General features: G+C 46.9%; 1 protein-coding gene across 4 annotated transcripts in view; it reads right to left on the bottom strand.

The window, feature by feature from the left end:
• Positions 1-11,929, bottom strand: part of GTPBP1 (GTP binding protein 1) — a 32,403-nt gene extending 20,474 nt beyond the window's left edge. Inside the window, exons 1-2 of one of the 4 annotated variants that reach the window (XM_007519392.3) lie at positions 11,714-11,929; positions 8,536-8,647 (exon numbers count right to left, since the gene is read on the bottom strand). In XM_007519392.3, the coding sequence (XP_007519454.1) occupies positions 8,536-8,647; positions 11,714-11,905 (304 nt within the window). In that variant the 5' untranslated portion in view covers positions 11,906-11,929. Of the gene's footprint in view, positions 1-8,248; positions 8,271-8,535; positions 8,648-11,119; positions 11,444-11,713 lie in introns of those variants that run through there. The other 3 variants (XM_016186523.2, XM_060188994.1, XM_060188993.1) reach the window with 3 other exon arrangements.
• Between the last annotated feature and the right edge of the window lie 369 nt (positions 11,930-12,298).

Raw genomic sequence — 12,298 nt, 5'->3', positions numbered from 1 at the left:
GTCGCTTCACAGGCGGTGAAGCAGGTCTGCAGGTGTCTATCTTTCTCTCCCCCTCTCTGTCTTCCCCTCCTCTCTCCATTTCTCTCTGTCCTATTCAACGACAACAACAACAATAATAACTACAACAATAAAAAACAACAAGGGCAACAAAAGGGAATAAATAAAATAAATATTTAAAAACAAGAATGAACCTACTGCTGACTGTTTACTGAGTATCTACTGTTCGACTTGCTTTCCACATGCCGTCACACTGAAATCCCACATGGCCAACAAAACTCCAGAAATCTGGGTTAGAGAAGGGCTTCCTAGAGGTTTTACCAAGAGCACATCTTCTAACTCTCTTAATTCTTCCCAGACTCCTAACTTCAACCCACTCTACCCTGTCTACTTTTGGTACAAAGGAAAGTAATGCTTTTAGGTTCTGTTCCACCCTAGAGGACAATCGTTAATGTAACCTTGTCCATCCAGGACCCCTAAAAAGTATCCCAGTCATGTCCCCCTCATCCAGCAGCATCACAGTCGTCACTCACAAAGCAACAATAAGGGCCAGGCATTCAGCTACCCTCAAACTGCCCTCTAAATTACCCTTCCTGCATGTTTCCTCCTGTCCAACATGCTGCAAAAGATCCCAGAGTTTTAGGCCAATTTTTTTTTTTTGCCTCCAGGGTTATCACTGGGGCTCAGTGCCTGCACTACGAGTCCACTACTCCTGGAGGCCATTTTTACCATTTTTGTTGCCCTCATTGCCTCTGTTGTTGTTATTATTGTTATCGAACAGGATAGAGAGAAATTGAGAGGGGAAGATGGGGGGGGGGGAGAATATAGACACCTGCAGACCTGCTTCACCACTTCTGAAGCAACTCTGCTGTAGGTGGGGAGCCAGGGCTTAAACCGGGATCCTTATGCCGGTCCTTGTGCTGCATGCCATGTGCGCTTAAGCCACTGCACTACAGCCCAGCCAAGGATACAATTTGAGTCTTTTTTTTTTTTAATTTTTTGCCTCCAGGGTTATTGTTGGGGCTTGGTGCATGCACTGCAAATCCACTGCTCCTGGAGGCCCTTTTTCCCCCATTTTTGTTGCCTTTGTTGCTCTTGTTATTGTCATTGATGTCATTGTTGTTGGATAGGACAGAGAGAAATGAAGAGAGGAGGGGAAGACAGAAAGGGGGAGAGAAAGACAAGACACCTGCAGACCTGTTTCACCGTTTGTGAAGTGACCCCCCTGCAGGTAGGGAGCCAGGGGCTAGAACTAGGATCCTTACGCCAGTCTTTGCACTTCACGCCATATGTGCTTAACCTGCTGCGCTACCGCCCAACCCCCCCAAGGATAAAATTTTAAACTTTAAACTCAGCTTAAGATAACAATCTCAATAACTGTCTCATGAAACTTTTCTACAATAACAAAAAAAAAAAAAAAAAAAAAAAAAGTTTTTTAAATCTAAACTCTCTGGGCCTGGTGAAATAGCACAGTGGCTGTGCAAAAGATTTCCATGTCTAATGCTCTGAGACTGAGTTGAATACCCAGCACCCTTGTAAATAAACAAACTCTGGCATAACATCCAACCAGCCCTGGGCCTGGGCCCTGCAACCTGCCCAGCCTTGCCTCTTGACACTCCTAACCTCACTCTGTACTTAAACTATAATGAATCACTTCTGGTCCTCAAATATGCCACAATCACCAGTCCTTGTGCGAGTGGCTTTCTCTGCTCGCTCATTACTGCCTATATTTACATGGGAAACTCGTCATTCATTAGAATCCACTCAAAGGCTGACCTCCTTAGAGCCTTCTCTGAGTCCACCACAATTACTAATTCACCTCCTGAATGTTTTAAAGATCTATTTTATCTATTACATCTGAGAGAGATTTTTACACGCTGTAGAAAGGAGCGACAAGCCAACACATCACTCTGGCACAGTGTTGTTCAGAGCTTTACCAATTAAGCTATTGACCCAACCACTTGATCATTTTTAAAAATATGTTTTATTTATTGGATAGAGGCAGAGAGAAATCAAAAGGAGGGGGAGATAAGAGAGTAAGAGAGACAGAAAGATGCCTGCAGCACTGCTTCACTGCTGGTGAAGCCCCCTGCCCCAGTACTGGTAGAAGCTGGGGGCTTAAACCCGGGTCCTTGAGCATTATAACATGTGTACTCAACAAGGTGCACCACCACACAGCCCTCCATCTGAACTTTTCAATTTAAAGACTTATTTATTTATTATGAGAGGATGAGAAGAAGAGAAAAAGAAGACAGAGCACAGCTCAGCTCTGGCTTAAGGCGGTGCCAGGGATTAAACCTGGAACTTCTAGAGCCTCAGACATACAAGTTGGTGCTTTAACAGGCTGAGCTATGTCCCAGGCCCTCCTCCTGAAATTTTATCACAGAACTTGGCTCTTGAAAGTTGTAACTTCATATCTGAGGGATGAATAAGGTTCTTTTTCAAAGAAACTTTATGGTAGGTCAGTTTTAACTGGCACCAGTAATAAGTTACTACTAACATCTCTAGTGTCCACCGCATGTCAAGTCTCCACTAAAGACCACAGGTTAGATTCTACTATTATCCCGATTTTGAGATAAGACAGAGTCAATGGACAACCTCAGACCTGCAGGTCTCCAGAACTTGAACAGGCAGCCTTCCTTTTAAAAGACCAATCTTCTCAACAATTTGTTTGGTTTCGTATATTAACTCTCTTTTCAGTCACCAGGTTCCAGATGCCATCAGGATGCTGGCCAGGCTTCCCTGGATTGAAGACCCCACCAATGTGTCCTGGAGCTCAGCTTTCCCAGAGACTCTTTTCCTACTAGGGAAAGAGAGAGGCACACTGGGAGTATGGACCGACCAGTCAACGCCCATGTTCAGCGGGGAAGCAATTACAGAAGCCAGACCTTCTACCTTCTGCAACCCACAATGACGCTGGATCCATGCTCCCAGAGGGATGGAGAATGAGAAAGCTATCAGGGGAGGGGGTGGGATATGGAGATTGGGTGGTGGGAATTGTGTGGAGTTGTACCCCTCCTACCCTATGGTTTTGTTAATTAATCCTTTCTTAAATTTAAAAAAAAAAAGACCAATCTTGGGGCCAGGAGCTAGCTCACGTGCTGATCACACACCTTAGCATGCACCCAGACTCAAACCCTGGACCACACAGTGTTGTCATAACTCTAGGGGAAGAAAGTTCCATGGATTTGTGAATTGTGTATGTTCTCTCTCTCCTGTCTAAATCCAAGGAAATAGAAAGTCAGTCTGGGGGAGTCGGGCGGTGGCGCAGCGGGTTAAGCGCATGTGGCGCAAATTGCCAGGACCTGCGTAAGGATCCCAGTTCGAGCCTCCAGCTCCCCACCTGCAGGGGAGTCGCTTCACAAGCGGTGAAGCAGGTCTGAGGTGTCTATCTTTCTCTCCCCCTTTCTGTCTTCCCCTCCTCTCTCCATTTCTCTCTGTCCTATCCAACAGCAACGACATCAATAACCACAACAATGTTAAACAACAAGGGCAACAAAAAGGAAAATAAATAAAAACTTAAAAAAAAAAAAGTCGGTCTGGGTTCAAGCCTCTGGCCACCACATGGGAGCACTGTACGGAGGGGAAGGCTCATGAGCAGTGGTGTCCTCCTTCTCTCTGTTTCTCACTCTCCAGCTGGAGAAAAACAGAAATCCATGAGTGGTGGAGTTGGAAATGTGCAAAACTGCAGTGAAACACTGGTGGCAAAAAAAAGAAAAGAAATGTTAAATTAAGAATGTAGGGGTTGGGTGGTAGCGCAGTGGGTTAAGCGCACATGGTGCAAAGTGCAAGGACAAGTGGAAGGATCCCGGTTCAAGCCCCCGGCTCCCCACCTATAGGGGAGTCACTTCACAGGCGGTGAAGCAGGTCAGCAGGTGTCTGTCTTTCTCTCCCCCTGTCTTCCCCTCCTCTCTCCATTTCTCTCTGTCCTATCCAACAACAACGACATCAGTAAGCACAAGAATGGTAAGATGGGGGGGCAACAAAAGGGAAAAAAATTAAGAATGTATACTGTGCTAGGCAGCCTTGGTGGACTTTGTACTTGGAAGTATCAAGTCCCAGGCTCAGTCTCCAGCACTGCATATGCCACAGTGCTACTCCGACCCCCTCTGCGTCTCTATCTAATGGAATAAATAATATATTAATAAATAAAACAAATCTTAAAAAAAAAATGTATACTAGGTGGATGAAATAGCTCACTTGAATAGTGTGCTGCTTTGCCACGTGTACAACCCAGGCTGGAGCCTGGTCCCCATCACACTCAAGGAAGTTTTGATGCCATGGTCTCTCTGCGTCTGTTAAAACACACACACGCTCACTCACACGCTCACTCACACGCACACTCACACGCACACTCACACGCACACACAGACATACTAAAAAAGCACACTCCTTTGTAGCTCTCAAGTTTTTTTTGTTTGGTTGTTTTTGTTTTGAGTAGCCAAGGCTCCATCCATGTGATTTTACCACTCCAAGTCACTTTTTCATCCAGAGAGAGAGAGAGAGAGAGAGAGAGGAAGGCACAATAGCATCAGAGTACATCACATGTGATACTTCAGCCATAAACTGGGCCACATGCATATCAAGACACACACCTACCCTGGCGAGCTAGCTCTCCAGCCCTAGTTTTTGTTTTTTGAATGTCTAACTCATATACACAAATCTCTGAGCTAAGACAGGTTAAGTTGTCATTACCTCTATTTTATAGGTGAAAGGAGAGAGAAGCGGAGGAACACCCGGTTAGGCACACACATTCCCATGTGCAAGGATCAGGGTTTGAGGCCCCTCTCTCCGTCTGCAGGGGTAAAGTAAGTTTGCAGGTGTCTATGTTTCTCTCTCCCTCTCTACCTCTCCCTTTTCTCTCAATTTCTCTGTCCTAACAAGTAAAATAGAAAGGAAAGGGGAAAAAAATAATCACCAGGAGTAGTGGATTAGTAGTGGCAGCACTGAGCCCCAAGGATAACCCTAGTGGCAAAAAGAGAGAGAGAAAGAAATCACCAAGAGATAAGCAGAGTTGAAGTAGCAAGCACACACGTAAAGTCAGAGATGACACTGAACCCTGAGAGCCTGTGCATCTGGTTTAGTCCTCTGTTTGATATTCAACTTGATTAACTAGTTATGATCTTGTTCTACTTCTAAAGAATTCCAACAGGAAAGAGTCACTATGCACCTAGTAGCATCCAAGTGATAAATGCAAAGATAATGCCTAGGTGTGTGTGCTAATTAAGGTTTGACATCTTATACTTTAGCATGGGAGGGTTAGTTAATGGTGACCTGCCAAGGCGTGGTGAAATTCACTAAAGGCTCACATTAAAAAATAAGAAGTGGTTGTGCTACGAGACAGCTCACGTGGTAATATGTGCACTCTGTTGGCAGGCTGGAGCTCCAGCCACCACGAGAGAGGACCACAGCACAGGGGAAACTTCACCCTCAGTGAAGCAGTGCTATAGTTTTTCTTTATCTTTCCCTCCCCATCTATGATTTTCTTCCTCTCTATATACCTGATATTAGAGGTGGAAAGAGTCTACTAGAAGCAGCAGAACTACACAGGTACGGATGTGAGGGCGATCTGGCTGTAACATCTGTCACCCCACTGATTGCCAGGGTTGATTCGTCTGATCTGGCTGGCTAGATGGGTGTCCCCTTCCTCCCTCACCGATCCATCTGCGTCCCTCCTGAAGCTGCGCGCTTGGTCCAAGAGGACGGCCTTCCCCAAATAGAGACAGACTGGTCTTCGGTTGAGGGTATACAAGTAGCTGCGCTCCCCTATTAGAACCTCCAAACAAGCTCTCAAGGAACTACACAGGTACAAAACTGTCGCAGTAAGAAAAAATAAGGGAGTATCCAGGAGGTAGCGCAGTCAGTAAAGCAGTAGCTGCAGCTATGAAGTTTCAGATTCAATCCCCAGTGGCACATATGCCAGAGTGATGGATGCCCCGGTTCTCTCTCTTATGAATAAATAAACAAATCTTTTTTAAAAAATAGTAACTTGGGAGTGGGGCAGTAGCGCAGCAGGTTAAGCACACGTGGCCACGCAAAGCACAAGGACCGGCGTAAAGATTCCGGTTCAAGCCCCGGAGTGGGACATTTGCAGGGGAGTCGCTTCACAGGTGGTGAAGCAGGTCTGCAGGTGTCTTTCTCTCCCCCTCTGTCTTCCCCTCCTCTCTCTATTTCTCTCTGTCCTATCCAACAACGACAACATCAATAACAACAACTACAACAGTGGTCCTGGAGGTGGCACAGTGGATAAAGCATTGGACGCTCAAGCATGAAGTCCTGAGTTCAATCCCTGGCAGCACTTGTACCAGAGTGATGTCTGGTTCTTTCTCTCTCTCCTCCTATCTTTCTCATTAATAAATAAATCTTTAATATAATAACAATAATAACTACAACAATAAAATAATAAGGGCAACAAAAGGGAATAAATAAATGAATATAAAAAATATTCAAAAAAGTGGTCCAGGAGGTGGCACAATGGCTAAGGCACTTGACTGTCAAGCATGAGGCCCTGAGTTCGATCCCTGGCAGCACATGTACCAGAGTGATGGCTGGTTCTTTCTCTCCTCCTATCTTTCTCATGAATATAAATAAATAAATTTAAAAAAATATTCAAAAAAAAGAAGACTCTAAGATGGGGGTAGATAGCATAACAGTTATGCAAAGAGACTCTCATGCCTGAGGCTCCAAGGCACCAGGTTCTATCCCCTGTACCACCATAAGCCAGTGCTGAGCAGTGCTCTGGTTAAAAAAAAAATCCAGGTCTTCAAGAAACAGTTTCAGCACATGCCACAACTGATCTAGATGTAATGCTTAAACTCCACAAGCATGAGGCAATCTTTGAGCAGGCTAGGTGTGCAACTGACAGAAAAAGTTTCCATAAGCTGATAACCTTTAACCACAAAATGGGCTGGCTTTTTCTGAACCTGACTCCTTTCTATCTCTGTAGCACCAAACAGTACAGACAAACTCACTCCCTTTCTCATATATATATATATTTTTTCCTTTTGTTGCCCTTGTTGTTTTTCATTGTTGTTGTAGTGATTACTGTTGTTGTTACTGATGTCATTGTTGTTAGATAGGACAGAGAGAAATGGAGCGAGGAGGGGAAGACAGAGAGGGGGAGAGAAAGATAGACACCTGCAGACCTGCTTCACCGCTTGCGAAGCGACTCCCCTGCAGGTGGGAAGCCAGAGGCTAGAACCGAGATCCTTACGCTGGTCCTTGCGCTTTGCACCACTTGCGCTTAGCCCGCTGGGCTACCGCCCACTCCCATTACTCCCTTTCTTGACATGCAACTTCTTGGTTTGCTATCTTTGTAAACAAGACTTCTTTTAGGAGATAAGACCCAAAAGTAGGGAGCAGAGATGGAAAGGAATGGATAGATATGAGAGACATTTCAAAAGAAGGCACAGCAGCATTTGGAGATCAAACTCTTTTTTCCTTGGCACTCTTGAAGCGTTTCTAATTTGTTTTTCTACTGAGGTTATCTATAGTGAAGTTCTTCTACAGATGGTAGATATACCATCCTTTCATGATTGGTTTAAGTATCCAAACATGCTTTGCAACAATGCCAAGTCCTTAGAAGGTATTTAGTAAATTTGTCAATAATTAATGATTTTGAGACTTATTTACTTAAATTCAGACTACAAAAGGATGTTTACTTATCTTTACAAAGACTACATTTAGCAAAGAGAACCACTGCATCAAGGCCCAGCCTGGCTTCCCATTCAACGATGACAAAGGCAAGGTAACTAAATTCACAGTTGTTAACAAGCCCAGCTGCCACTTCAGCAAAGACAATGTCATGGTGAAGACAAGAGTAAGTAGGCTTTCTTTCAAAGGTCATTTAAACTAGGAATGATGGGGAAGAAAATCCTAAAGCACAACTTGGAATTCTGTTACAAGGCTACCTTCTATAAAACAGTAAGTCCTACTCAGATGAAATAAGCAGGTTGGAGGACAGTAACAACCCTTTTCAGAAATGTAACAAGTGTACATATCTGACAGGATCTCAGGGAGAAAGGGAACCTCTGTTATCATGGCTATCTATACTGAACAGTCAGGGACAAGGCAGCCTTGGCTGCATGGAAGAATTCTAGGTGTCACTTTCTTGCTGACATCAAGAAGAATCAAGAGGATTTCTGCAAAGCAGGAAATAAGTCAGAATGGGGCCTGTAAACTGGGCTTAAAGGGTGACTACCTAGAGCTGGCTGGGAAGACTTCATTCTAGTCCTGTGACTTGCTCTATTACCTTAGTCAAGAAATTTCCTTGCTGTGTGCTTCAATTCCTTCTGTGAAAAATGGAGTACTGGAGGTAGAAAGGAAGATTCTGTAAAATGGCTTGGAAAGTGAGTCTTTCAAGTCACACATATTATGATCGCTAAGATAGGAATGAACATCATTACTCTGTACTTTATCTTCCCACATCTGCAACTCAGACTTGTGAACAGGAAAAACCGATAAAGGAAGAAAAATGTGCTCTAAATAATTTTTTAAAATATATTTAAAAAATAAAAGTGAAAGAAAAACTATGCTCACCTGATCCCTGCCCAATGACATATATGGTCTCTCCGCATCCCTCGTCCATCCTCTCCCACATCTGTCGAAGTAGGCTGTCATACTGCTCTGATGTAGGGCTCACTAGAACCAGCTAGAAGAAAAACCAACAGCCTTAGGACCACACTTGCTAGAAAGCACCAGAACCAAAGCAGATCACAGTCTGACCAAAGGCCCTGGCTGAACCCCGAGCACCATAATCTACACTAGCTAGGCAGCTCCCTTATGTCCTCTCTGCCTCTATCATTCAGCCTAAGACCTTCTGTAAGTGTTATGATGTACTACTACTAGTGTGTCTGAACCACACAGCCCACACAAAAGAAGGTGTGAGCTAGCCTGTCTCCTATAGCATAACAGAAGGGACAGGAGCCACAACAACTGAGAACCTGGTACAGGGGATAGAAACTGATGATCAGTGCTTGGCATATATCTGCCAACGTCTTTTACCTATAGTTTGCACCTAGAAACTCAAAGGTCAGAGATCTCTTATACTGGCATGCCTTCACTCCAAAGGCAGTGAGTCCCACAGTAATAAAAGAATTCCAGGGGCCAGGTGGCAGCGCACCTGGTTCAATGCACACCTTACAATGCTCAAGGACCCAGGTTCGAGTCCCCAGTCCCCACCTGCAGGGGAAAAGCTTTGCAAGTGGTGAAGCAGGGCTGCAGGTGTTTCTGTCTTTCTCCATCTCTATCACTCCTTTCCCTCTCAATTTCTGGCTCTCTATCCAATAAAAAAAGGTAATATATATTAGAAAAAATTCTGCTGCATCTTGTGTTGGCTATGACTTAGGAATCAGCAGTAAAAACTGCAGCAATCTCCTCTTCAGTGATGACTGCACCCAGGAGGGAACCACCACCATCATTCTGAAGATGTCTGCCAGTAACATTACAGCAACCAGTGTTTATCCGGGGAAGCAATTTACCAATAAGCATGTCAGGTGCCATTATCTAACCCATCATTCTGTCTAGAAAGTGGACACAATACTGCCCACATTCTAAGGTCACTGTAAAGATTAAAAGATAACATGTAAAGTCTCTAGCTACTCCATCAGTTAGTTTCGCTTTGCTTTTTAGATTCAGGGTCTCACATGTGTGATTTCACTGCTCTAAGGTCAACTCATTCAGAATGAGAGATAGAAAAGGAGAGAAAATACAGCACCACGGTTTCTCCTGGTGCTGTGCCACTCCCATGTGGTGGCACAATTACAACATGGGCTGTGTGCATGGCAAAGCACAAACCCTATCTGGTGAACTATCTCTACAGTCCTTACCATAGTTTCTTCATACAACCACTCCTCCAAAAAACAAAAAAGAAAAAAAAAGAAAAACCCTTCTTGGATAAAACAAGCTACCACAGATCACTAATTGTTTCTCCTTTCAGAAGCTCTCAGAGTCTTAGATCCCATTTAATTACAGTTACACTTACAACTTCTAACCTTTCTCTCAGAAAATCAATTTATTCAGTCCCCTCCCTATATCAGTTTTTCTTTTCAGTGTCACCAGTATTTGTACACAAATAGCTTCTTAACTTGCAAATACTAATAAGAAGGGGGCCCAAGGGTAGGGGTCAATGGTTGAGTGCACACATTACCATGCGCAAGGGACCCGGGTTCAACCTTTCCCCGCACATGTAGAAGGGAAGCTTCACAAGCAGTGAAGCAGTGCTGCAGGTGTCTCTCTGTCTCTCTCTATCTCCCCCACCCCTCACAACTTCTCTCTGCCCTAACAAATAAATAAATACTTAAAAAAAAAAAAAAAAAGAGGAAAACGTACTATTTCCTTTGCAACTCTGCAACTGTTTCCTGGTTTCTTCAGAGCCCTATGAAGTGACACCCAGCTGGTCTGCTTTTGAGTCAAGTGTCTTACAGTTTCCTGAGCTGACTCTTAGAGTCTGTACTTGTACACTGGGCGCTGTCTGGACCTTTTGCACCATGTCACATTGCCCCACATTTCCCCTGACAGCCTCTCATTCCAGACTCAACCATCTCGGTATGGCATTCCAAGGCACTATTAGGGAGGACAGGGTGATAAGCGCTCATCCAGGATGAAAGCGAGAGAACAGTCGAAACTTGGTTGCTTCGGTTGCACGGAAATTCTGAGTTGGGGCCATGTTTCATGCAGCGGCTAGGAAAAGTCCAGCATGGTGTTCAAAGCGAGACAGACAGACACCTTGTGTGGCCACCACCCTAGGCTGGTAGGAGGGAGGCTGGCACTCTACCTTCCACAGGCGGCTGTTGGATCAGTTCGGCGGCCCACTGAGCAGGATGTATGCGGGGCCACACTCGGCAATGTACACGCATTTCTCACTTTTAAGACAACTGCTGTACTTAAAAGCTGATGTGGCGGAGAGGTTAAGGAACTCCCGCAAGGCCACAGGGCTTTCTGAAGTGGCGGCAAAGGGAGCGCAGCCCAATGCAACTCCCAAAGCGGCTTTCTTCCCCTCTGCTGTGCTAGGCGCCTCCGGTCCGCCAGGCACAGACATCCTATACTTACTTTTTGTTTATTTTTTCTTCCTGTCCCCCGTAACATCAAGCCGAAGCTGAGCGAGCCCTTCATCCCTGCCTACCTTCTCAAGAGTTGGAAAGACACGATTTAAAAGGTCCTTATTATTCCATTCGTGCAAGCCGAGGTTCCGCTCCCAAGACGGCGAGATGACGGGTCAGACCCATCTTTCGGTTCTGTTTCGGGTGCGTTCTCGGACACTGCTCGCACCTCCTCCGCTCCACCCGGGCGACTTACTTTCTGTTTCCTTTCTCCACACCGGGGAGAAACACGGCTGCCGCCCGCTCTCTCCGGGAGCGCCGGGTCCTCCCGCCTCGGCTCGCCCACCCCGGCCACCTGCGCCGCGGCCGCCCCGCACAGTTCCGGGAGGCCGCCGGGCCGGAGCGCAGCCGCCGTCGGGCGCCCCCGTTCCACGTGGCGGAATCGCGGGGTACACAGCTCGGCGGGAGGCGGACGGTGGGAGGCCGGGTCGCGCGGCCGGGGAGGGGCGGCGGTGCGGGGCCGCCCCCTCGCCCGGAGCCCCCGGAGCGCCTCGCCCCAGCAGGTGGGCGGGCCCGGCCCCTCCCTCGCCCGCCGTTGCCCGGAGACGCCTCGACCCCCGCCGCCCCGTCCCTTCAGCGACAGTCCCCTCAGCGCCGCCGCCGGCGCCCGGGCCTACCTTGCTGGTGAGGTCCAGCTCCGGCTCGCCATTGAGCCCCTCGCCGTCCTCGCTGCAGTCCGAGTCGAAGCCGCTGTGGAGCCGGGCGGCAGCCGCCGCGGCCCTGGCTGCCCCTGGAGAGCTGGGCTCGGGGGCGAACATAGAGGCCGGGACCGGCGACTCCATCGGAGAGCGACTCCGCTCCGCCGCCATCTTTAATAACTTAGGTTAATTCGTAGCCGGCCTCCCCTCCCTCCCGAGCTCATTTGCATAATAGATGCGTGATCCCGCCCCGAATCTTATCTGCATAATTTATACAAAACTCCTCCCTCCGCGTAGAAGCCCACACGTATCATCAGCTATGGAACGAGCCACTGGACCTCTCAACGACCAATCGCTGCAGCCCTTTCACAGGGCTCATGAATATTCAATGAGGTCCAAAACCCAACAACAAATGTCTAGGACGTCACGAGCGCGGATCGAGAGTCGGGAGGGGGGAACACGGAGTCCACGCTACCTGCCTGGAGCCCTCCAGTCCACAGCAGCCGCGCAGCGTGTGACTGGCACGGCGGTTACCCAATGACAAGAGAAACACAACGTTTACCC

The sequence above is a fragment of the Erinaceus europaeus genome, chromosome 4 (assembly GCF_950295315.1).
Source record: "Erinaceus europaeus chromosome 4, mEriEur2.1, whole genome shotgun sequence".
Taxonomy (NCBI): domain Eukaryota; kingdom Metazoa; phylum Chordata; class Mammalia; order Eulipotyphla; family Erinaceidae; genus Erinaceus; species Erinaceus europaeus.
The sequence above is the reverse complement of the archived record's forward strand: the minus strand, read 5'-3'. Positions and strand labels throughout refer to the sequence as shown.